We start from the raw sequence: 26,683 nt of genomic DNA on the forward strand, positions 1-26,683 counted from the left end.
TAAGGGAGGGATTACATAGTGGTGATGCACTTGGGCAGTTACAGATCACCAAATCCAGCCAGGTCCCAGGTCCACTGTCCTAGATGATGGCTTCAAGATCAGTCCCTTAGGGAAGTCTTCCCTGACCTTCCCGCCCCTCCCCCAGCCTGGCTTCATGGCACCCAGTGCATATTTCTATCAGTGCTCTTACCAGTGGATTCCTGTAGATCCCCAATCAGCTCACCTGGGGAGCAACCAGGTCACAGTTTTGTAGCTTCTCTGCCTAATGTGCTTGCTGCAGGCAGTAGTTGCTCAGACAAATCGCTATTCGAACAGAATAATGATAGCCCTTAATAAAGCTGTACATTTGCATGGATTCTGTATTCCATGTAACCATTTGAAGTAGCCCGTTCAGTAGTGTTCTGAGCATTCACTGTACCGTACAGCCAGACTCCAGAACTCTTTTCATCTTGCAGGCTGAGACTCTACCCATTAGCAATAATTTCCTCTTTCCACTTCTCCTGGCCCTGGCAACTACCATCCATCCTACTTTTCTCTATGCATTTGGCAACTCTAGGTACCTCATGTAAGTGGAATTGTACAGTATTTGTCTTTTTTTCTTAATGAGTGGCATATTTTGCTTAATGTCCTCAAGGTTTGCCTATGTTGTATTGTGTTTCAGAATTTCCTTCCTTTTAAGTCTGAATAATATTCCTTTGTGTGTGCATGAATGTTCACATGTGTACACATGTATGTACACATACATACACCTATCTACATTTTGCTTAGCCATTCATCCGCCATGGACATTTGAATTGTGCCCACTTTTTGGCTATTGTGAGTAATGCTGCTGTGAACATCGGTGTGCAAGTGTCTGTTGAATCCCTGCTTTTAGTTCTTTTGCGTGTGTACCCAGGAGTAGAGTTGCTGCATAATGTGGTAGTTTTTGTTTAATTTGGGGTGGAACTATCACACTCTTTTCCACAGTGGCTGCACCATTTCTCCAACACTGCACAGGGTTTCAATTTCCCTATATTCTTGCTCTCACTTGTTATTTTTAGTTGTTTTCTTTTTTTCCTAATAACCATCTGAATGGGTGTGAAGTGATACAGACAGGTTTTTGTTTGTTGTTTGTTTGTACTAGGGATTGAACCCAGGGATACTTAACCATTGAGCAACATCCCCAACCCTTTTTATTTTTTAATTTGAGACAGGGACTTGCTAAGTTGCTTAGGGCCTCGCTAAATTGCTGAGGTTGCCTTTGAACTTGTGGTTCTCCTGCTTCAGCCTCCTGAATCCCTGGGATTACAGGCATGTGCCACTGCACCCAGCTCAGACTTTTAAGCCACATTGGTGATCGCAGTTTTATCAGAAAAAAGCTTGTGGACTAGAGATATAGCTCAGTATAGTAGAGCCCTTACCCAGCCCGTGCAAGGCCCTGGGTTCAAGCCCCAGCACTGTAAAAAAAAAAAAAAAGAAGAAGAAGAAGAAAGAAGGAAAGAAAAAAGCAAAGCTTGGGAGTGATGAAGGGTCAGACTGCAGGTAGGCACTGAGGTTTTGTGGCTTGTGGGTGACAGCATTGACCTGACCTGTGGTTTCTGAGCTCTTCCCCTTTGTCCCCCAGTCCTTCTTCCGAGGGGGCCTGCTGGTGTGGCAGTTCCTGCAGTTCACACCGTGGGACTGGCACTGGGGGACTGGATCATCAAGCCATCTGTTGACCAGGGGGATTCTCATGTGTGTGGACAAAGGGCTCAAAGCTGTGATTAGGTGACTTCTGTGACCCCTTTCTTCAGTGGAACTCAAAGTGCCTCGCATTCCCACTTTGCTCTCCTTCCATTGTGGTCTGTGGGCATCATGGCTTATAACGGCTTATTGACTATGTAGCTAGCTCAGAATGAGACGTTCAAAACTCAACTGGTCAATGCATTGTGAATCTCACAGTAACATTTTTTTTAAAACTTTCTTTCTTTTCTTTTTTTTTCGGAAGCAGCATTCATTAAGAAAGTGTGATCTAGGGGCAGTTAGAAAGCGCTTGCCTAGCATGTACAAGACCCTGGGTTCCATCTCCAGCACCTCACACACAATAACAGTGTGACCCAACTTATTATCCTGATACACGAAGCAAGTGGGGGAGGCCAACTTCTATTTGGGGTTAGGGTTAGGGTATCTGGAAGCCTCCTTGGCCTCTCCAGAGTGTGTCCCTTCTCCCCCATATGAGCACTTGGAGAAGTCACCATCATAACATCAGGGGAGTGGGAGACCCATAGTCCCTTCGGACCCATTTATATCTTGGGATTTACTTGCAGTTTCTCTCCTTCCATAGGATACTCACTGTTACCATCCTCCTGGCTCTCTGTCTTCCATGTCCTGGGAATGCACAGGTAAGATTTTTTTTTTTTTTAAAGTTATCCAGAAATGTATTAAAAAAAACTAGGATGAGGGAGTCCAGTCATGCATTTTAGAATCCTAGACTAAGGTGGTGGGAGGGAGTTTTCACTGACCTAATTGGAGCTCTTCACTGTATTGAGATTGTAGCTGGGACAGAGAAGCTGCCATTGGCCCCAGGAATGTAGTTTCTAAGAGGCAGGGCTGGGATTAGAGCTCAGAATCCTGACTCCCATTCTAAGAATTGGATCACCTCAATTAAGTCCCTCAGAGAGCCTCCTTATCTTCCATGTCAAAACCTACAATGGGCCCTAGTGCTTCAGGAGGATTGTGCCCTGGGGATCCCACCTGCAGCCTGAGGGTCCGTGTTTGCCTCCATTTTTGCATCCTCCCGGAGGAGGCTAGAGGAGGAGTCGAGGTTAAGTGCAGTGTTATCCCCACGTGCAGTGTTAGGTGATTCAGCCCCAAACCTGGGAGAGCACCCTTATGCTGGACCCCTGGGAGGAATGAGGAGCGGGCAGGTGAGGGTAGGTCAGGGTGAGGGGCTGGGAGAAGTCATGGGAGGGAAAGACCCAGATGTATCAGCCCTTGAGCAATGTGAGCAGATCCCTTTTAAAAACTCAGAGTTGCCCTTGTGTCTCTGGCTCAGGAAAGAAACGAGAGAAGCCCCCATCTGGAAGCAGTGCAGAGGGGCTGCGGGCAGGGAGGACAATATTTTTCCCTTTCATATTCATATTTGAAGCAGGGCTAGGTGTGTAGCTCAGAGGTAAAGTGCTTGCCTCAAATGCACCACAAACAAAAAAAAAATAAGTTTTTTGCACAAACAAAAAAAGAAGAATTTGGAGTTACTGGGGATGAGGAGGGTCTTGGGAAAAAGAACGAAGAATTTTAGATCTCAAAGGGACCTTGGAGTCTTCTAATCCAGCCTCGTGGGGCATAGATGGAGACACGTAGGCCAGAGAGGACAGTAATCACAGGACTCTATTTACTATGGCTTAGGAACTTTTTGTACATTAAAATATTTACTCTTTACAAACACTTGGAAGTAAGTAGCATCATTCCCATTTTCCAGATGCAGAAAGTGGGGCACAATTTGTGCAGCAAGTTGGGTCTAGAGTGAGGATTTGAAGCTGCGTGGAACAGCAGGGTTGAGCCCCTCAGCGCTGAGCTGAGAGTAGGCTGGAACCCCGGCTCCTGTGCTCCCTAGCACAGCCTCCTGGCTCTTCTGTTCTACTTCCTTTGACCCGAGGCCTTGGGACACCTAACTCTCCAGGAGCGTAGGCCAAACCCATCACCCACAAGTCAACTATAGCTTGGGGAAGCCCTACCCCTGAAACTGGAGGGCAGGCCTGGGGTGGGAGCTCCCACAGTCAAACTCTTGCCCCTTGGTTTATCCCTATAAAATGTCAGGCTTTGGGGGTTTCCTGAAGGACCCTCTGACTCTCTGCCCCAATCTTTTTTTGTTTGTTTGTTTTCCAAGTGCATAAAGTTATAGCTCAAGTTGTATATGAAACCCACAATCCTCGGGTTTTGTAGAGCTGTATTTCTTTCTGGGAGCATCAGTGTGTAATTCCTTTGCTGAGACTGAAATGGAGGAATTCTCCCAACCCTACTTTTCTTAGAAAACGCATCACATTTGCCATGTCGTTTTTATTATCTATCTGTCCAGGACTGAGAATTAGGAAGAGGATTTCACAGGTGACAAAGGATTTATATTGGACTCTGGGAGGTAGAAGTTAAACAGCACCTAAAAAAAGAGTTGCCCTTAAAAAACAATTTGATTCCTGTCCAGGAAGGGGGTGAAGGCAGGGCATGCTATCACACATATCAGATGTGAGCTTTATTGCTCTTCATAGCTAGAGCATTGAAAAGCCCAGTAACTATCTGCTAAAAGTGGGGGTTATGAAGAGATAGTGCAGGGAGTTTAAAAATAAAGCTAAATATAGGGTGGTCACACCTGTAATCCCAGCGACTCTGGAGGCTGAGGCAGGTTTGCTAGATCAAGGCCAGCCTCAGCAGCTTAGTGAGACCCTGTCTCGGAATAAAATATAAAAAGGACTTGGGGTAGAGCTCAGTGGTCAAGTGCTCCCAAGTTCAATCTCTGGTCCAAAAAAAAAAAAAAGCAGTGTTAAAATATAAAATGATTATAAGTGGTTATGATGCAGGTGTTGGTGTCGTGAATGTCTTTCTTCTTAGATCCATTTCCCAAACACTCTGCAATGCATCTTCCATAGTAAAAAAAAAAAAGTGAGGGGCTGGGGTTGTAGCTCAGTGGTAGAGCACTTGCCTAGCATGTGTGAGGCCCTGGGTTCCATTCTCAGCACCTCAGATAAACAGATAAATAAAGGTTCATCAATAACTAAAAAAAAAAGAAGTGAAATGACCTTGCCCATTTCTTCCTTCCTGCAGCAGCAGTGCACCAACGGCTTTGACCTGGATCGCCAGACAGGACAATGTTTAGGTAGGTGTCACCGCAGACCCCTCACCCGGGTGGGAACCTTTGGTAACAGATCAATTGCAGGCCCGTTTTCTTTCTCAGATGTTGTTGGCAATTGTCAAACCTTTATTTGCCTTGCCATGGAAGAACACGGTGACAGGAAATGATGGAGGTCAACGATGCCCTTTTATTAGTTGCTTTCTTGGTGTCGAGCCCTGGTGGAGCACTGTGAGAGCTCAAAGAACTGGGCTCTGTCCTCCGAGAGCTTTCCATCCATCTTGGTTTCCCAGGGCAGTGGTAATGAGGGACCACCATGGTGGCTGCTGAGATTGCAAAAATTTATGATCTCAGCATTCCACCTGGGAAAAGCCCAACATTGGTCCACAGGGCTACCAAGTACCACCAGGTACAACTAGGGCTCGAGGGGTTCCCTATTTCCTTGCTCATGAGGTTGTTGGCAGATTCACTTTCTTGTGGCTGTAGGACGGAGGTATTGCTTCCTGGCTGGCTGTTAGCTGAGGGCCTTTGTGGCTTCTAGAAGCTGCCCTGACTCCTTGGCTTGTGGCTCCCTCCTCCATCCTCAAAGTCAGCACGTGGCATCCACTGCCTCTCATTCTGCAGCCTTTTCTGTTGTAGCATCTCTCTGACCAGTTCCTCTGCCTTTTCTTCTACTTTCAAGGACTCATGTGATTCCACTGGGTCCCCCATAATCCAGGATAAGCTCCCCATCTGCAGGTTAGCTGATTAGCAACCTTAATTTCATCTGCTACTTTAATTCCCGTTTGCCACATAACCTAGCACATTCCCAGGTTCCAAGGATTAGGACAAGGCCCTTCCAGGGGGTGCTTCTTTAGCAGACCGTCTAGTGTCTAGACCATCTAGACAGACACTGAGAACACTGAGATAGGTTAATGGAATAAAATAGTGAGATAGGTTATGGAGACAAAAGCAATGGACCATGCGAAAGAAGAGGAGGGGTGACTCTCTGTGTGGCTCACAAAGAGTGGTGGAGTCCCATTGGAATTGGGTATTGATGGATGAATAGGATCTGCGAGATGGCATTCCAGGGGGAAGGAGCAGCTTAAGACAGGGCCTGGGGTGGGAAGGACATTCACAGTGTAGAACAGGGTGCTGTGAATGGAGAGCAGGCTGCATGACAAGAATAAGGCAGCCCCTGTCCTGCCTTTCCCCTTCCGTGTGCAGTGTTTGGCTTATATTTGACTTGGGCCAAATCTGTGTCTTCCCTGAGCTCACATTGGCTAACCTGTGCACAGCTTGAAAGAGGTTGAGGATGGAGGAATAAAACCTGCCCTGGGAAATCTAGCTTACACTTGGATTTAAAGTGCCACACTTGGATTTAACGGTGTTCCAAGGGACAAAGAGGGAGCAGCAGCCCTCTTTTAGGGCCCACCTGTTTTAACTGTTGCATGCTGAGCCTCAGCATTCCCCCTTCCTGAGGTGAGAGTTGGCACAGGTTTCTCAGGTGGGATGGTGGGGCAAGCTGTCAGAATCCAGTCTCTGGTCCCATACGGAACAGATTCCAAAGCTGGTGACAGGGCCCAGCCTATGGAAGCAAAGTCCAGATATTCCCTGGCCCCTCCATAGTAAGGCTGATTTAAGAAAACCACCTCTCCCCTTCTAGGAATGGCAAGCTGAGCACCAGCCTGGCTGGAAGTGGGCCCTGTTTACTGCACCAGGGGAGCTTACTTCAACATTAGGCTGGTGCAGTGACTCACACCTGAAATCCCAGCAACTTGGGAGGCTGGGGCAGGAGGATCACAAGTTCAAAGTCAGCCTTAGCAATTTAGTGAAGCCCTAAGCAACTTAGACAAACCCTGTCTCTGAATAAAAAATAAAAAAGGCTGGGAATGTGGCTCAGTGGTTAAGCACCTCTGGGTTCAATCCCTGGGACCAATCAATCAATCAATCAATCAATAAATTGCGAGACTGAGCTTTCTAGATCTGTCACAGGCTCTCAGCCAAGACTTGTCTTTCTTTTTATTTTTGTTACTAATGTGCTGAGTCTGGCCTTGAGCTTAGGATCCCCCATCCTCAGCCTCCAGAGTTACTGGGATTATAGGTGTGCGCCACTACACCTGGAGTCAAGCCTGGTCTTTCTTAATGCAAACCTCTTTCTCTCCTGCTTGGCTGTTATGTGGAATAGAAGTGGGGACAATTCACTGGTTCATCCCCATGATTTCAGAGTGTAGTGTGCGCTGACGAGATTACCTAACATGTTTTATATCCACAGATAAACACTATTCTAATGGTTATATTTTTATTTTTACTGTTACCTTCTTCTTTTTTAAAAAATATCTTTTAGATGTTTATGGATTTTATTTTTATTCATGTTTTATTTGTGGTGCTAAGAATTGAATCCAGTGCCTCACACATGCTAGGCAAGCTCTCTACCACTGAGCCACAACCCCAGTCCTTTACTGTTACCTTCTGTTTGTGCTAATTGGGAGAGTGTTTTTTTAATTTCTGTAATCATGTAGAATTTAAAAAAGAAATTTGAGTTTCAAATGTGGGTTCATTTAAAGAAAAGTCTGAAGACAGTGCTAGTATAGGTTTTTGTAGGTAAGGTTGAAATCATGATCTGATTCAATCCAGCCAGCAATTGGGAGCACCTGCCTGCAAAGAGAGCTGGGGAGGTGTGTTTGGGGTTCTTTGCATCAAGCTTGGTACAAAGCTGTGCTTAAATACTGTGAGGACTGAGGATGTAGCTCAGGGGTAGAGCATTTGCTTAGCATGTATGAGGCCCTGAGTTCAATCCCCAGCAATGCAAAACATAAAACAAAAGTTCCACGAACACTGTGGAGGGGGGGCTACTAATGCTTGGCCTTTCTGTGGCCTTTGCAGATATTGATGAATGCCGGACCATCCCCGAGGCCTGCCGAGGTGACATGATGTGTGTTAACCAGAATGGCGGGTATTTATGCATCCCCCGAACAAACCCGGTGTACCGAGGGCCCTACTCGAATCCCTATTCAACCCCCTACTCGGGTCCATACCCAGCGGCTGCCCCACCGGTATCAGCTTCAAACTACCCCACGATTTCAAGGCCTCTCGTGTGCCGCTTTGGATACCAGATGGACGAAGGCAACCAGTGTGTGGGTGAGTGGTCACGTCTCTCCGTTCTCTCCATCACGCTTTCCTGAAGGCACCGTCTGCCTGCAGTGAGTCTACCCCGGGGGCATTGGCTACCATGCAAAGTGCTCGTACAACAGTGGCCTGTTCCACAGACTTGGCTTATTCCAGCAGCCTGTGTCTCTGGGTCCTCTCCCTGGGGAGCTCAGCCTGGCTGGCTTCACAGTTTTCCAGAGAGCCGGTTTCTTTTTTCTTTTTCCTTCCTCCCTCCCTTCCTTCCTTCCTTCCTTCCTTCCTTCCTTCCTTCCTATTTCCTATATATTTTAAGGTCAAGCTCATATTTTCTCAACTAAATAACAAATATATTTGTTCAACCTTAGTAAGTGAATCCCAGAGAGTTCTAGAAAGGGCCAGAACTCTGATGGACTCCTACAATAGAAGTCCTGAGGGACAACACACCACCTGTTCTGGGAAGAAAGTGGGTTCCTTGGGTGGCACCAAGGTTCCTGTGGCCTGAGGAAACCTCACTAATGGGAACTCTGGGAGGAAGTGGACATATATGCCAGGAGCCCCAGGGGAGTTGCCAAGGGTGTGACCAGTGCCCTACAGAGTCTTGGGTGTGTTGGTCAGTGCAGCCTTGGAGGAGTTACCTGGGATGCTCCCTGGGCCCCTTGGCTGTGGTCAGTCTAAAACCTTGTAACTTCCTCCAGCTTTGGGAAGTGGACTGTAGTGAAGGCTCCAACTTGTTGGATCATGCACTCATATGCTACCTCTTTTTGACCCTGGACCCCTGTCATAGGCACATTTATAAATGACAGACATACTTGTTATACCATATGGTTTGAGATCTAGAAAGCACATGCAAGACATAGAACACATAAAAGAATGTGATAAAAATAAATGTGAGTTGAACTTCTAATAGTTCCTCCCTATGCCCTCAAACTGTGGGAAATCATTAGTCTCCCTCATGAGATCTGTGTTGGTTTCAGGGCTCTGGAGAGCTGGGCTGAGCCCAATCATTAGACTGTGTTGATGAATTTATAATGTCCTCAGTGTGTCCATGTGAATGACCGTGCGTGGCCATTTGAATACATGTAAGTATTGTGCAAACAAGCACCCTTCAGAGCGCCAAGGGAAAATTAAGTATACCTAAACCCAAACTTCTGCATTCTTACTGGTCTCCAAGGGCATGGTGTGTGAGAGAGGGCAGAGGTGCAGGTGGAGGGGATAGGGAGGTGAGCTTGACCTTGAGGAGTCGAGTGTATGAAGGTCAGGAGTGTGGGGACATGGTCAGCTGGCACTCTTCAGCCTCGGTGGAGAAGATGGCTCCATACTTACTTCCAACATGCAACAGAGCAAGAGACCATCCTAACCGGAAGGGACTTTTCCACAACCTTTAATTCCAGTCTCTCCATTTTATGAGAAGACAAACATGGACTTCAGCAAGTTAGAACGTGAGTCCAGCTGCTCTGACGACCAGTCTGCAGCTTCCTGACTAGATGATAGGACCTTTCCCATGGGTGGAAAAGAAATGGTCCCAAAGACAAGCAGAGAGAGACAGTGGGGGAGGGGATGCTGCTCTTCCAGAAGGACTTCACTGGGGCCACATCTGCAGAGTCACCAGCCCCTGCATGTGTGCAGGTGGAGGAGAGGAAGCCGGGGCTGACACTTTCTGGACACTCCAGCTTTGGGGGTGGTCGTGGGGCAGGCAGTTCTGGTTTATGTGTTGGGCCATCCCACCAACCCATTTTCTGTCCTGGGGCTCCCAGGAATGTCCGCCTGCCACCCACACACCTCCTCCCAGGGTTCCAAGGCCCTGGACAATGAGCATGTGGCTGGGCCACCTATTCATCTCCTGGTCCCTGTGACGTCATACCATTGGTGGCTCGGAACCTGTCACACGGGAGATGCAGAGCCTTCATAATGGCCCTTTTGTAAGAAGAATACAATCTAGGAACCCTAGTGAGGACTGGCACCAGGCCCATCCATTTCCAGAAAGTTCAGCATTATGTATTCATAAGTCCCGAGTTCTTTCTGACTTCCCTGCACTCCACCCCACCGTTTCCTGGTTTACAGAGGGCTTTCAAACCGGCCCACTGAGGTCCCTCTGGGCATTGTAAGAGGTGGCGTCAGGGGGTCAAGAGCCGGAGAAGGGTGGGAAGGAAAGTTCTGTCTATCGGCTCTTCCTTCCAGGACTGGATGGGAGAGAAGAGGCCTGGGAACAGGCTGGAAGATGAAAGGAGATTGTGGGGGAAAGACAACGAGGGTTGTCCAGAATTGTCACTGTCCAGAGAGAGAAACTGTGGAAGAAGCATTGGACCAGCAACGGGGAAGTTGGGAGAACCAGGAACCATTTCTGGAGCCTTGTTTGCTCTCGGAGAGGAGGGTATCTCCAGAGGAATCTGCTCTTTATCATGACAAAAATAATAAATAGCAACAGCAATAGCAGCCCCAGTAAGACCCAGACACATACATGCACAGTCTTCGTGTCTAGGATCCTCAGAACCAACACACTTAGTCCTCAGAACCACTGACGAGGTGGAGCCTTTATTTTACTTGTACCCAAGAGGAAATCAAAGCACAGAGAAGTTAAGAAACCTACATAAGGTCACCCAGTAAGTAAGGGTCTGAGCCTGGATCTGAACCTGGGGTCAGGCTCTGGGTGAGAAAACGGAGGCTCAATGGAGTAAAATCTCATTCAAGGGCACTCACAGAGCCAGTACTGAAGCCAGAATTAACAGCAAGATTTTTGCTTTTTTTTTTTTTTTTTTTCATGAAAATTTTTGTTCTGTTAAGACTGGACGAAAGTAGTGAGAATCTAATGAACATTTACCTATTTACCACCCAAGTTCAGTGGTGATCCACATAAGCACAATTTCCTTTCTTCTTTACCTTCCACTTAGTGCTTTAATTTAAAGCAGATACCAGACACCATATCATTCCATCCTTAACTATTCCAGAATTATCTCTACAGGATAAAAGATTCTTTACAAAAATACCTTAAAGACTCCCTCAAAACCCACAATACCATTACCACACCTAGGCAAGCCGGCAGTCACCCTTTTTCATCCTTAAACATCTGGGTGGCGGGCAGATTTCCCTGGTTGTCTCACTGATGTCTTTATTCTTTTGACTTGATCAAATCAGACCCCAAATCCACCGGGGTCCTTGTTGCCAGGTCTCTGGATATTGTCCCCTCTGCCTGCTCCCCTGTCACGTCCTTGTTGAGGACGCCGGTTGTTGTTTGGAGAATCTCCTACAGTGGGGTTTAGCTAAGGGTGCTCTTGAGATGGTCTGTAAATGATCTAATCTATTTCTGCACCCCTTATTTTTCTGTAAGCTGGTAATAGGTTGAGAAACTTGATCCAACCCAGTTGAGTGTTTGGTGAACATTTCTAGGCAGGGTTCTTGGTCTCTTGCCTTTACCATTCCTGGGTTTCTTCTCATAAAGTATGAGAGAGTCTGCAATGAGGAAGCAGAAGGACACCCTCTCCCTCTGGCTCACTTTTGCTAAATTTCAGACCCACTTTCAAAAAACAGGGCTCACTCTACTGCCCTGTGTCCACAATAGAGTGAGCCCTATTCCCACAGGTTTGCAGGTTAGGCAGAGCCCTGGGTCCCCATGTCTCAAGGTTTCCTTCTTTTTTTGCAGGGGGGATGGGTACCCCGGAATTAAACTCAGGGGCACTCGACCACTGAGCCACATCCCCAGCCCTACTTTGTATTTTATTTGGAGAAGGTCTCACTGAGTTGCTTAGCACCTCACTGTTGCTGAGGCTGGCTTTGAACTCACGATCCCCCTGTCTCAGCCTCCGGAGCCGCTGGGATTACAGGCATGTGCCACCACCCCCAGCTAGAAGTTTCCTTCTTGATTTTGTTGTTTTGGGTTCCACTTTGGAGATAACTAGACCCTGCTCCTTCTAGAGCAAAGTTTGACCTTAGGTTCGAGTCCCCACGCCCCTAGATACAAAACTGGGTCACTTGTGACACGTTTGCAAACAGGAAACAGTGACCCAAGAATCACAATCCATAAGCCAAGAACATTTTGTATCATTAAGGAAAATGGTATCTTGGCTTGAGGGTGCTCAACGCTACAAGAGTGATGGGATTCATGGCTGGTTGGAATGTCTCCCTCGGATTTTCAACCCTTAGGAGATCTGATGACCAGATTCTCCGACTGGGAAGCCAGACAGGCATGACTAACTGGCAAGAAGGAAAGGGCTGCAGGAGGGAAGTGTCACCAACCAGGACCCAGATAAAGGCAAAAGCCAAAACACACAGAGTTCTGGGCTGGCTGCGTAGCCATCTGGGAGAAGGATGGCGAGGACTCAGCGGGTTCGTGTGGAAGGTCCGAGAAGCTGTGTCTGAGAGCCTGGGATGTCCCAGATTTGGATCCCCACTCAGAATCCTTCCTCTTCTAATACGCCACCCCCAGACCCAGTCCCTGAGTGGCTGCCTCTTGTCCCGGCCTGCTTATCCCCTCTGGGGCTCAGCTGTCATCTCTCTGGGTGGACATTCCAAGTCCTGGCTTTGCTAACCAGCTTGGCTCAGGGGCAGACTTAGGCACTCCCCCAGGAAGGCCCATGAGCTGCTTTGCAGCTAAGGAAGCAGCCTTTTTGCTAGAGCCAGGCCTCAGCAGGGACCAAAGAGATTCCTCTGGCCATTTGCAAAATTTTAAGCAGTATCTTTATTTTCCCATTTGGTCTGAAAATTTGTTGTCGTTGTTGTTGATCAGGGCGTCCAAGCAGGCTGAGGGTAACACACACAGATCCTTTGGAAGATGGTTGGAGTCAGTCTGAGGCTTTCTCTAGGGTTATTTTTCCTGACAGACGGCCAATATTTAGTCAATGGATATTCATACAACACCTCGATGGTGGCAGGCCCTGGCCTAGGCACAAAGAGAGATGCCGTAGTGCTCTCTTAAGAGCTGTGGTCAAGGAAGGCGGTATGGTACAATCTAAGGTGGCACTAAATTCCTAAGATGGCACCAGAAGAGGAAGAGATGGGAAGGCTCCTCGGGTGGAGGGGGCTGGAACTTGGAAGTCAGGTCTTGAGTCTGACCTTGGTTTGGTTGCTTCCTCCCTATTAAGACCTGGGGCTGTGTTTCTTTATCTGTGAAATGGGTATAACATTTCCTCACAGGTAATGCAAGAAAACGCTTTGCCCAGTGTCTGCAGGGAATCACCCAGGAAATGCTAACTGGAAGGATTCTCGGAGGAGGCCGCTGTGATCTTGAGATGACAACATGGAAAGATTCATAGGGTCTGACAATGTACTGATGGCCAAATGTTTTAAAACCTTTAAAATGACCTAAAACGGAGCTGAGAACATACCCACCTTTGCAGCACCCCCACTCCTGCCCCCCAAGCCTTGAGGAGAATTCGCTGAGAATCTGCTTCCAAGATGCCAGTAAAGCTTGGGTTTATTTAAGTTGGGAAACAAATCCATGGGAAGTCGGTCCAATGTGGCATTTGTTCTGAGTGGATAAGACAAAGCCAAGAGCACGGAGAAACCTCAGGCCCCGTGGGGTAGGGCTGTGGTTAGACAAAGAAGGGAAGAACAGGCCTCCACTTTTCTTCTTTCCATATTCTCTGTCCTGGCTTCCAGCTTGAGCTGTAACTTGAAACCCAAGCACCAGGCTCACCCCTGAGGAGAATGCATGGAGCCCCAGGGTTGGTTTTTTAAGCTGTTGAGGTCTCTGCAACCCAGCAGGCCCCAAAGAAAATGGGACCCAGGCCTGAGACGGGGGCTCAGTTGTCCTTGCACTGGCCCTGGCAAGCTTGTTCACGCGTGGCCACCACCCAGGTTTCCCCTTCTTGCTTCAGTGTCTCCTGTCGTGGGCTGGGACCTGAGCAGTGGCTCACCCTCTCTTGGCCTCCGTTTTTTCATCTGTAAACAGGGCTAACACTGCTGACCTCCATGGGATCATGGTGAGGGCTTCACAAATTAGTTATTAGCCTTATTGTTTCCATTTTTTCCCTCATCCCATTAGGGCGTCTCCTACTCCTGTTATCCTGCCTCTTTGAAGCCCTAGTCCTGTTCTTCTGGTGTCTATTCTTTCCCCCAGGAAGTGGCTTCAACAGGGCCTGTCTTGCAGGGGTCGAGGGCTGGAGTCTTGCCATACTTGGGCAGTAGCAGTTGAGACTAGTCTGTGTTTCCAAGGAGCACTCAGCAGAGAAAGACTCCAGGAAGTTGACCAAGAGGAAATGCAGATTCCCACTGGAGGGGTCTGGGGTCCCAGCTCTGCGTTTCTCACAGCTCCCAACTGACAGGATGCTGTTGGTCCAGGGATCACACTTAGAGTTCAAGACCTTAGTCTGTCCATATATCATCAGGTAGGACTTCGTTTAACGAGAGGTAGAAACGTTGTTTTTAAATGTAATTCCTGTATTGCTTGAATTTGTTGGAAGAATGTATTACTTTTGTTTAAAAAAACAAAAACCCAAAAGGAATTATTTTAAACCTAAGCACAGGCAGCATGCTGGAGCGGTAAAGGGAACAGATAAAACAGGTGTAGAAACTGCCCTTTGATTCTAGACTTACTGTTTACTAGCTGTGTGCCATTATGAAAGTCACTTGGTCTCTCTGGCCTAAGTAGTCTTATCTATCAAAAGAAGTGATAGTATTATATGAGGGTTCTTAGTCTGTGGTCTGTAGATATAATTCAGGGGGTTTATTTTCGTATTTTCCCCATTAACTTTGAACTGAAATTTCGCATCACTGTTCATTATGTTGGCAACTGCCCTAGGACTCTCAGTAGGAACCGTGATAGTATCAACAAGAGAGCCAGATAATTTACCTATCACATTGTATGAATTATTTTGAAATATCTTTCATGCTTATCACTACCTCAAAATTATAGAAAATGTTAGGTCTGCTGCCTAATTTTGTGATTGAATGCACTGAAGAAATGTATGTATGTCTATATGTGTGCATATATACATATATATATATATATATATAGAGAGAGAGAGAGAGAGAGAGAGAGAGAGAGAGAGATAATCACACATGTATACTATATCATACATTTGCTTTCTAAGATATTTTGATAGCTGTCTCTCCCTAGAGTAGGTTTCCTTTGTAACCTATGAATTTTACTTCACACTCTTGAGAACATCATTCTGGGGCGGGGGGTGGGGTCTGTCCATGGGCTTCATCTATCTGCAAGGCACGTTCATGGCACACACACAAAATTCCCTGGACCAGGTGATTTTTCAAGTTCCCCTCCAGCTCCAGAATGTTCTACTACACTAAATCTTCCCAGTCTTTAGGGGACATCATTTTTGTGTCCAGACAGTCTGGATTTTCTGGTAACTCCTCCTCACCTGGATTGCTCAGGCTGCATGGCTCAGCCCATCTGCTCCATGACGTCTTCAGCTGGGACCATGCCAACTCTCCCTTCACGAGACAGGCCCTCCTGCCCCAGCTGCAGCGGGCTGCACTCACCAACACTGGCCGGTGGCGAGGCCGCTGCACTGACTGATCTCAGTGCTGGGTGGAGTCCACTAGGGGAGTGCCCAGCCGCAGTGCCTTTGTGCCGTGGGCCACTGCCGGGTGCCCAGCATGGGAACTTTCTCAATGAACTGCAGGTTTCTCCTGGCTCCCGTCTCATATGCCTCTTCTAATTATAGTCCACTCTGGAATTAGCGAGTTGTGTGTGAAAAGCAGGTGGTGTCGTGAGAGGAGGGGTGGAAGGTGGTTCTTTAGACAGCAGGACCTTTCAGTTCTACCTCTGATGATTCTGGAAAAGTGGACGCATTACTCGGTCTGCAGAGAGTGCCTGCTGGAGGTCAGGAGGCCCCTTTCCTTCCAGGGTGTAAGTAGTCTCAGACACCAGAGCGGTGCCCAGTAGCCTGTTTATCCACATTTTATTTAAATTAGTGGGAAGTGCATGTTATGATGCTTCTTAAAGAGGATCAATGCTTCTTTTTTATTTTTAAATTTTTAGGGATGAGGGTCTTGCTATGTTGTCCAGGATGGTCCTGAATTCCTGGGCTCAAGTGATCCTCCTACCTCCGACTCCCAAGTAGCTGGGATTTATGGGGTGCCACCATGTCTGGCTTCAGGCAGCGCCTTCAGGCAACAGACCTAACATTTTGTACAATTTTGAGGTAGTGATAAGCATGAAGGATATTTCAAAATAATTCATTCAATGAGATAGGTAAATTATCTGGCTCTCTTGTTGATACTATCACGGTTCCTACTGAGAGTCCTAGGGCAGTTGCCAACATAATGAACAGTGATGCGAAATTTCAGTTTGAAATGGTCAGGATGTGCTGAATCAGAGGCCAGGACTGCTGCTTCTCTTTTGCTGTCGAGGTTCATTGCAGATTTCTTTTCAAATACACACACACCACACACACACATATCTCAATCTCTCTCTCACACACACACATATATTTTAGTTGCAGATGGACACAATATCTTTATTCATTTATTTTTCTGTGATGCTGAGTATTGAACCTAGTGCCTCATATGTGTGAGTCAGGTGCTCCGCCACTGAGCTATACTGCCCCAGCCCCCCAAACATCATTTTGCTGTAAGCGGACTGAATACACCACTGGCGAGCTCTAGAGTCAAATCATTCAAATATGTTCTGAACATGAATTTGTAGCTTCTGTACCGTTGCTCCACAGCTCTCCTCCTGCTTGTGTGAATGGTGCCCTCAGGGTACCTGCGACCCCGCTGGCACCCCAGCCATGATGCTAGAAACAGTAAATTGGGAGCTATCTGTGCTATGAGGAATGAAATAAAGAGGTAAAAAATACCACGTGAACTCAAGGCATTTGCTTTCTGGAGAACATGCATGAGTCAGTGGATCTGATGTTGCTGAGGACAGCTTCATGTCACTATCATTGGATAGACTCAAGTTAGAATAGAGGCTCAAGTGAGTCTCTTTTTCCAAAGGAGCTGGAGTGAGCAGCCGATTTTGGAGGGAGGAGAGAGAGAAGCATGAGCTGGTGGAGGGAACGAGGGTGTTAGGCTCCCATGTTGTTGTGCAGCTGTGTGGCTCAGGGCGTTAAACCTTTGGAGTGTTCCATCAACAAGACTGGATCCTGATTCTCAGCTTGTGGGGTTGTTTTGAGGCTGAGCACAGGGTATATTCCACGTGTTCGATGGTCCAGGCTCCAGGCTGAACTCCCTAACAATGGCGCCATCTCTCCTACTAGTGCCCTCCTGGAACCTGCAGGCTCTTTAATCCTAAGAGCAGCGACTGTTTGCTTCATGTCTTGGGAGTGTCTGCCCATTCAAGGTTGTGAGGTCAGACATGTGGCAGGTGCCTGATGGCTGCTTACCCAGCGGGGAGTTTGGGGAAGGGAGAGTTGAGGGGAAGGACGGGGAGCAGAACCCCCCTTCAGTTTGGGATCACATGTGGGGTACAGTCCAGCTGCGGGGATACAGGGACAGCTTCTGAGAAACGCATCCTTAGTTGGTTTTGTCACGTGTGGCCATCATAGCATGTTCTTTCACGAACTGAGATGGCGTTGGCATCACTAGGCGGTACACCCTCACGGGACCACCTGTGTGTGCTATCTGTGGTAAAGCAGGCATGTTGTAGTGTCTTTGCTCAGATCCCACAGAGGCAGCTTTAGAGGCTTCTCTGGGGCCCTTTTAGCCTCTGGGAGTGTCGCTGAATAACTTGGGCACCTTCCTTCTCCTCTCCCTTGGGCTGCCAGTCGTTCTGGATACCTGGGCCACACCAGCCCCAGTGTCGTGGCCCAGCAGGCTGACTGGGGAGTGCTGGTGGGCTGGGCCAGGCCCTCATCAGTCAGCCTCCTCCCAGCAACCAGCCTTGAACTTGTGGGCAGGAAGGCCGGGCTTTCCCAGTGGCCCCAGGTGTGTGCACCAAGGTGAGGTCAGGCAGGTGCCCACGTGCTCTTATCTGGAGAGGCAGACGGGGGGAGTCAGGGAAGTGCGTAGGGGGTGCCTAGCAGGGTAATTTCTGGAACACAGACACTGCATCAGCGTCCACTGTCGGTCCACAGGTCTGGCAGGGTGAGCTCTCAGTAAGTGACTGTCCATGGTTAAATAATGAATGAAGGAGGATAGAGGCACCATGGAACTCAGCTGGATGAGAGGGGATCTTTACCCCTTTCCTCACTCGGTTTCTCACCCCTCGCTTAAAGTGCACCCATTGCTGACCTCTCACTCCGTGCTGGATGCTGAGAGGGACACGATGACCGAATGGTCAGTGACTCTCTCCCACACTTGGCATGGCGCTGGGCACCGCTAACACACCGTGAGTGTTGAATGCAGATGTACACAGAGCCTAGCTAAGGGGCTGATGGGAAGGAAGCTTTGGGCCAGGTAAACTTGCAGAGAAACCCACCTCTACTGTCCTCTCCTAAGGGCAGTCTGTGGGGACAGGTGCACTTTACGCCCCTAAGCCAGGGCCCTGTTCCTTGTCAGGGGTGACACTGGCTCCCAGGGGTCCAACCCCAGCCAGGGCCAGTTCCTCACACAATTCCAGAAGGCACCATTCCTTAAATCACATGCCTTTGACACCCTGGGAGCCCCACAGCCACCCTGAGGTTCATGTTTGTCTTGGAAGCAGAGGTGCATGCCTGGGGAAGGGTCTCAGGGCCACCTCCTTGGGGGCTGGCAGAGAAAGGACATTCACAGGATTCCTTCCCTCCAGAGAGCCTCAGACGGCAGACAAGATGTCAAGGACTGACCTCTCATTTCCCTCCAGCTTTTCAGAACTGGGCCAGAGGGGAGATGGGGACAGCCAAAGCTGGGCCCTGCCCCAGGCAGCCAGCATCCATGGCCTTTGGAGACGGCGGGCGGGTTGGGGCTGGAGAGGCGGTCCTGCTGGGGCTCTGCAGTGCTGTCTGACTCTCCTTCAAGCCGAAACATTTGCAGAAATCCAGCCAGAGCTGATTTATGAGCTCCACATATTTCACAGGTCTTTACACGTCCCCCAGGAGTCAATGAGGTCAGACAGAACAGACTTCGCATCCGGAATCGGCATGAAATTGGCATCTTCCACAGTTCCCATGGGAAGGGGGGGTGGTCATGATTTGAGGAAGATTGTATGAAACATTGCAAACACACACACACACACACACACACACACACACACATCCCAGCCCCTGAGCCCCTGCTTCATTCCTGTTGGGGACAAAGGCGAGTCATCTGTTTTCTGCATCTGAGATAAGTGAGAGGTGTCTGTCCTGCTGGGATGCTGTAACTAGGATGAAGCGTGAGGGGGCGGGACTGCTTGGGTGACTGATGGACTCAGGGAGAATTTAGAAGTGACCACAGCATCCCACCTTCTCCTCTGGCACACACTCTGCAGCTGTGGTCAGTGGACGATTTCAACTGTTGAACCTCTCTCTGCCCAGAGGGAACGTCCTGTCTTGCTCACCATTGCGTTTCTCAAGCCTGAGAAGTATTTGCTGAATGAGTGGAGAAGCCACACACGGTGAATTGTATGTGAAGAATTCAAATGAGAAAGAGAAAGCGATTGTACGACAGGAACCGTTGTCCTGAATTGACTACCACGCATGGAAAGCGTTCATTCATTCATCGTTTGTGCCTTGGGGTCCATGCTGGACCCACAAAGATCAATCAGGCACCGCCAGTATCCTGAGGAGTTCATGGTCTCTTGGCAGGAGCTGGGTGGGTTGGTAGGAATTGCGGGGCCCAGTGACATCAGACCAGCAAAACTAGACTCTTGGCAATCGGCGAGCCCTGGCTCGAGTGGTGGCAGAAGCTTCCCAGCAGGACAGGTGTTACACAGCTGTGCCGCCATTTGACTAAGCAGATATCCATGGAGCCCTTCTCTGTGTCAGACCCTGCCAAGTGCTAAGCATGAACAAGACTCAGCCCTGCCCTGGAGTCTCTGGCTGTGCGCATTTGGAGGGGGTGGAGGGGCCGTGCATGTAACTAATCAGAATCTTTCCAGGATTCAGAGCGTGAGATGTGATGGGTGAGAGAGCGAGCACCTGGTGCCACGGGGTGCTCAGAGGAGCGTGGGTTCCTTTGGGAGTGGCCGTGCTGGTCTTCAGTGACTCTTCAGAGGACTGAGTAGGATTTTTACATCAGAAGTGAGAGAAGGACATTCTGGAGGTTTAGAGGCTCAGCCAGTGGGGGTCGGGGTTTAACCGCAGCCCTCCAGCCAGCTTGTGGGATAGGGGTGCTCTAGTCCCTTGTCCCTTCTTTCTGGGACCTTGTCTTCCTGTCTCAGAGCGAGGGGCTGGACCTCAGTCTCTAAGGCCTCCTCCCTCCCTGACCACTCAGGATGGGCAGGTGCTGTGACAGCCAGGTGAAGGTGACTACTGGAGACAGCCAGCTCTTAGAGTCAGGGTCTTTACACTTGAGGCATGATTCTGCATTTGGTCGTGGCTCTAGAGCTTACCGCACAGCTGCTTCCCAACCATAGCACCTCCATGTTCTCAGGGCTCAGCTCGAAGACCTCCCTTAAGCCCAAGCAGAGGTGTGCACTTTGCTGAGGCTCTGAGAAAGGGGCCCCAGTGGGGGATGAACTGGGCTCTGACTTTGTCAATGGCAGATGACCTGGTTCTATGCGAACCCCGTCCCTGCCTGGGCAGGGTTTACAGGCAGCAGAGTAAAACACAAAGTCTTCAGGAAGCCAGGAGCCCTCTTAGATTGACCAGATTGACCAGCAGAGTAGGGTCCAGGAGTCAGACCCCCTAGGCAGATTCTCTTACTGGGATTATCTTGGTCCTATTTGGCTTCAGAGAACAGGCAGAGGCCAGGGAGCAGGTGGCACCAGCCTAAGGTCTATTGTCTCCTCACTGCAGGAGGCTGGCTACAGTGGCTGCCTCCCCAGTCGATGGCCGTAATTGTGATAATTCCCACTTGAACCTGGTGTTTTGCTCTTTCAAATGCTGTTTGGTCCACCATTCTCAGAACAGCACAGTGAGAGTAGGCTCAATAGTGTTCTCCTTCCCATTTTAGGGAATTCAAAGGCTCCGGGACTGTCCCAGCATCCCAGGGATGTCTATGGTCTGGGATGACTTTCAGACCCGCTCACCGTGTAGGATGCTCCGTCTTCATAGACTGCGTTGGCCTCCTTTCTCTCTCTCAAAGGCTCTTCCCCATCTCGGGGCCTTTGCACTTGCTGTCCCCTCTTTTTGGGATTGTCCTCTGGCTCTTCACGTTGCTGGCTCATTCTCTTCTTTCAGGCTTCAGCTCAGTTCCGATGCCAACACCTTAAGGAGCCCTCCCCTCGCTACCCTGTCTAAAACAATGCCACAGTTACTCCCAATCACAGGTTTGTCACTGTGTATCACAAGCAGGGACATGTGTGCAATCATCTGGGGCCTCACACACAGATTACTGGGCCCCACTGCTGGGTTTCTGACTCAGTAGGTCTTGGGTGGGGCTTAAGATCATGCTGAGCTTCTGGAGTCCACACTGGGAGACCCCTGGCTAATAGCTGTCTTGTGGGTATTTGTTTGTCTACTGCCTGTTCTGTTTCTTAGCTGTCTCCTTCATGAAGGGGAGAGATGTTAGCTGGTTTCCTGCTATTTCTCTCGTGCCTGGCCCACCACTGGTGCTTGATGGACATTTGTAAACTGACTGAAGACTCAGTCAGGACCCCTTGCTTAATACAGTTGTCCTTGGTATCCATTATCCACGGGGGCTGGTCCTAAGATGCCCTTGGATACCAAAATCTATGGATGCTCAAACCCCTTCTATAAAGAGGTATAGTATCTGCATGTAACGTACGCACCCCCCCCCCCCCCACCCCCGTGTCCTTTAGATCCTCTCCAGATGACTTAGAATACCTAACACAATGGAGACGCTGCGTACACAGGTGTTATTGCATTGTTCGGGAACTGTCTGGCCTCGGTCCCCCCTGCCCTGCCTGGGGGAGAGTTGATCTGTGGTTGGCTGAATCTGCTGAGTCTGCAGATCCGTGTACAGAGGACCTACAGTTCCTATCCCGCACCTGAGATAGAAGGAGGCTGAGCATGAGCCGGGCCTCTGGGAGCTCCTTGGTCTGATCTCTTGTCTCTGTTCCCTTTTCTCTTTTGCTTTTCCACTCTTGAGCCTTTGCTCGGGTCATTTGTTTTGTGAATAGACAGTTTCCATAAAATCCCAGGTGACACATTGGACTTGGGTCCGAGGAGGGTTGTCAGAGTTCCAGCCGCGCCCCAGGACATCTGGCCGCCTGGGGGTCCCAGGTGGGGGTGTGCTTAAACCTTGAAGGGCAGCCCACCCACCTGCAGGTGGGGAAGAGCTCCCCGTGGCTCTTTTCCCTGGGACATAGGGCAGGGGATTAAAGGACAGCTGGCCTGGGTCAGAGCGCAGGCTGTGACCGTGGGTCGAGGCTGCCCTCTGTGAGAAGAAGATGGGCACCAAGAGAAGCCTTGACCCTGGGCTCGTCAGCCCCAGGTTCTAAGAAGCCAGCTGTGCGCCCAGCCCAGGCCCCGCAGCTTAAACCCCAGGGAACGTTCTGGGTGAGTGAATTAAAATAGTTTCTGACTGACTTGTGCAGCACAATGTCATGATTCCCTAGGTGGCCCTGGTGAGCCCTCGGTGTCTGAGGCCTCCCACTCTGACTTCAGAAGAATAAAATTGAGACTTTTTCAGACTATGATGAGGTTTTTTTTGTTTTTAATATTTATTTTTTAGTTGTAGTTGGACACAATACCTTTATTTTACTTATTTATTTTTATGTGGTGCTGAGGACTGAACGCAGGGCCTCGCCTGTGCTAGGTGAGTGCTGTACTCTGAGGCACAACCCCAGCCCCTACAACTGAGTTTTAACCATAAAATTTCATCTTCTCTGACAAAAGGGGGTTGAAGACGAGATCTGAGGTCATTGTAGACCCCTCAAAGCTGTCCCTGTGGGCAGGGGAGTGCCAAGGCTAGGCTTGGGCCAACCTGACCCTTCCTCATGCAAGGAGCTTCAGAAGGTGGAGTGGCCAGCTCTTGCAGAGACCACCGTGTGGCTGCCGTGGCCGAGTATCATGGGGCAACTAATTCTGCCTGAGAGAATCAAGGGGGCCTCACAGAGGAAGGATATTTATAGTTTAACTGAGAAATCTGGAGACCAGAGACGCCATGCGATATGATTTGCTCAAGATGGACCCAGCAGGCCATTTGTAGAATGAGAATAAAGACCAACGGCTGCATTTAGGCCCCAAGCCAGTGCTGTGTTGTGGAAAGAGATGGGATTCAGAGCCCAACGGCCTTGGGCACCAAGTGAGTTCAGATGCTCACTGTGGCCCAGCAGTGGGGAGAATAGTGCCCCACACGGAGTCTCAGATCTACAACATTGGGATTCCTGACGGGGTGCTTCCATCTTGCCTTTTATAATCTAGGTGGCTTTGTTGGGATGAGGCATAAAACAACGCTTTAGAGTGGGCCCATGGCCTAGGTTGCCCAGAAATTCTTTCCTGACGTGCTGCGTGGACAGGCTGAGCTTCATCCTTGGTGTGAACCATCGGCTCTGTGCTTTCCACATTGAAGCTCAAAATGTAGTGGTCAGATGGAAGAGAGGTGGCTGCCACCATTATCTCCTTCCACAGGTGCAAAAATCAGGCAGAGTCTCAGGGACTTTCTCAGGCAAGAAGCCACACATGGGTTAATAAGATAGAACGTCCTCAAGACAACAGGAGATGGTGCGTCCTGGCTTGGCTCTCGTGAGGAGGGAAGGCTTGCCAGGGTCACATTCCAGGGCAGCCTACTGACCATGAAGAAGAGGATGTGGGGTTCCAAGATCAAGCCCTGAGAGCCACACGCATGCTAATAGGGTCTTGTCAACAAGAACCCTGGGGGGCAGCAAGGGACAAGGCTGTCCCTTTCCTCTGGAAGCCTGGGGAGCGCCTCCTGTGGGGGAGGCGCTCGGGCCGGGGAGGCCTGTGGAATGTATTTGTTTGCTGGAGTGACCATGACCAAGTACCAGAGACTGGGTGGCTTAACCACACACATTCATCGCCTCGCCTTCTGGAGGCCAGAAGCCCAGGATGCAGGCGCCGCCCGCAGGGCTGGTTCCATCTGAGGGCAGCAAGGGAAGGAGCCATTCTGGGCCTCTCCTTGTGGCTTCTAGCTGACCGTCTTCTCCCTGTGTTTTCACTTCACCTTCTCTCTGTGCATGTGTGTGTCCAAAGGTCCTCTTTGGAGAAGGGCACCAGCCCTAAGGGCCTCATTTTAGCTTAATACCTCTTTGAAGACTCTCTCCAAATGCAGTCGTGTTCTGAGGTACTCGGGGTTAGGGCTTCAACTTGTGAATTTTGAGGGGCCAGAAATCACCCAAATACCGCAGGGCACAGTCTTCCTCCTCCAGAGGGAACCCGTCTGAGGTCCGAGGCCACCAAGAACACCGTTCTTTGTCCTTATCCTCAATGACTCAACCCATATGCAGCTTCTCCTACGAGGCCTTCCTAGGGCCTCACTGTTCCTGTCCCAAACCCATTGCAACCTCCTGCCTTCCCGAGTTCCCCAAATGGTTTGCTTGAGCCACTTTTGGGGCATTTGTCACCATCTACCTCAGGCAGAAATGCGTCTGCACCCTCCTGACTAAAGCCTGGTGTCCTGGTCATCTCTGTGTCTCCCTCAGTCCCTCACCTCCTGTCTTGGGTCTAGAGTGGGTCTGTCATGTCTGTTGGCTTGCGGGCGGGGCCCAGCCAAGGAAGTTGAGTAATGAGTGTTCCGTCTGCGGGACGATGAGGCTGTTGGAAAAAGGCAATGGCAGCCGGCCTTTGTTTAGCTTCTTTTCTCTCCTGGACCAAGCTGAGCTACTGAATTTATAAAGAGAAGAAACTCTTTCCACCCTTCCATTCTCATTTGACCACAGCGGGTCAACAGAAAAAAATCTGCAGACTGGGTGCTCAGCATTCTTAAACCCCCAGAGTTCAAAGAGAATGACTCTTTTGGCCAGTTTTGAAGAAACTCTTCAATCATTTCCTAAATAATGGCCTTCTTTTGGCCGGGCTCTGGGCTACTCCTCCCTCCACCCCCGACCCGCTGACCTTTTGCCCCCTTGTTTCTTGGCCGGGTGTCTGGGTCTGCTGCAGTGAGCAAAAGCAGTTTCAGCAGAGCTCAGTGTCCTTCCCACGAATCCAGAGCCACACGCCCCAGAAGGCCTGGCTCTACAGAAACGGCTGGGCTTTGGCAGGCTGATTTTGAAAAAATGCTCATGACTTAAAAGGACTTTGTTCCAGAATGGTGTATGGAGGTTGAAGCAGGCGCTGTTGGAGGAAGCAGGTCACCCATCTTGTGAAGAGGAGACTCATCTGAGGATATGCTCAGAGGCATTCTCCCCTCCCCTGCCACCCTTATTCTGGTCCCCAGTCTTGCCCACTGGTGCATGGTGGTAATAGGGTGGCTGATGTTGGTCCCTTTGGGTCTTGGGATGATTGGCAGGGGCTTCCGAAGCACGAGTCCTTGGGCCAGTTACCTCAGTGCTCCACTGTGCCTCAATGTTCCAGATGTGCCTCCACGTGACAAAGATTAGGAAGGATAGCTTCAGACTATTGTGTTCTGCAGAGATTTCTAGGAATGCAGAGCAGCTTTCACAATACTTACCTTTATGTGAAACACATTCACGAACCACCCTTGGGGCTTTGGCTTTTGATGAAGTGAATGTGGGCATTAGAACTCTGGGTTCAACAAAGCTGTAGAGAAATTTGATTAAACTCAATGTATTGGTGACCAGGACTTTTTGGTTGCAAGTGACAGAAACCTATTTCGAGGTGGCTTAAGTAGAACAACGAAGACCACATAATTTGTTTTTCATTCTGAAAAGTCCAGGAGCAGAACTGGCTTCACACGTGGCTGGATCCAAGGGCTCAGGTAGTGTCATTCAGCCTAAGTTTCTTTCTCTTTCCACTTCCTGTCTCCAATACATAGGCTTCTTCATTCTCAAGAGCAGCCATCTCAGTGGAAGTCTATAGAAGCTCTGGGCTCATGTGTTGCCAGATAGAAGCCCAGAGATACTGTTCAATCCCTAGAGCACCAGCCAAAGGATGTGGTCAGGCTACGGGGGCCAGCTTGGGTCACTTGCCCATTCCTATGACCAGTGTGTTAGTCCGCTTTTCTTTGCTATGACCAAAATACCTGATAAGAACAAGGTAGAGGAAGAAATATTTATTTTGGCTCAAGATTTATAGAGTCCAAGATGGGCCAATTCCATTGGGCCCAATGGTGAGGCAGAACATCATGGCGGAGAGGCATGGCACAGGAAAGCTGCTCGGCTCATGGCAGCTGGGAAACAGAGGGAGACAGGCAGGGACCAGGGACAGAAATAGTCCCCAAGGCCATGCCCTTAATAACCTACTTCCTTTAGCCATACCTCACCTGCTACAATGTCCACCTAGTAGTCCATTCACATTATTAATTCATCAACTGGATTAATCCACTGATGAGGTCAGAGTCCTCCTAATCCAATCTATTTTCCTCTAAACATTGTTGCATTGCCTAACGCAGCTTTTGGGGAGGGGACATTCCAGGTCTAAACAATAACAATCAGTAACCTTTGAGGCTTTGAGTTGGCAAGACTGTGTCACAAGTCACCCCCTGGAACCAGCAGCAGGTCTTAAAGCTTCCTGAAACACATGGACGGAGAGTGCAGAGAGGTGGTTCCTTGAAGGGAGATTGGGGTACTGTTACCAGGTGACGGAAGTGTGAAGGCCGGAGGGGCCAGAGCTGTAACTGGGATCCTGGCTTCTTCATAGAGACCAAAGAAACAAGAGGGCCCAAAGTTTGCCCTCAGTCACCCGGAACAGAAGATGAAGGATGCACTCACCAGCCCATCAGCCATACACATCCCCTTCTGTGACTTTGGGGGATGATCCCAGTAAGGAAGGAAGGGAC

General features: G+C 49.3%; 1 protein-coding gene across 2 annotated transcripts in view; it reads left to right on the forward strand.

Moving 5' to 3' along the window:
• Positions 1-26,683, forward strand: part of Fbln5 (fibulin 5) — a 73,900-nt gene that overhangs the window by 2,114 nt on the left and 45,103 nt on the right. For both annotated transcript variants that reach the window (XM_071606575.1, XM_027931715.2), the window contains 3 exons: positions 2,303-2,360; positions 4,774-4,825; positions 7,664-7,918. In XM_071606575.1, coding sequence (XP_071462676.1) covers positions 2,303-2,360; positions 4,774-4,825; positions 7,664-7,918 — 365 coding nt within the window. The remainder of the gene's footprint in view (positions 1-2,302; positions 2,361-4,773; positions 4,826-7,663; positions 7,919-26,683) is intronic.

Source organism: Marmota flaviventris, chromosome 2, assembly GCF_047511675.1.
Source record: "Marmota flaviventris isolate mMarFla1 chromosome 2, mMarFla1.hap1, whole genome shotgun sequence".
NCBI classification, from domain to species: Eukaryota; Metazoa; Chordata; class Mammalia; order Rodentia; family Sciuridae; genus Marmota; species Marmota flaviventris.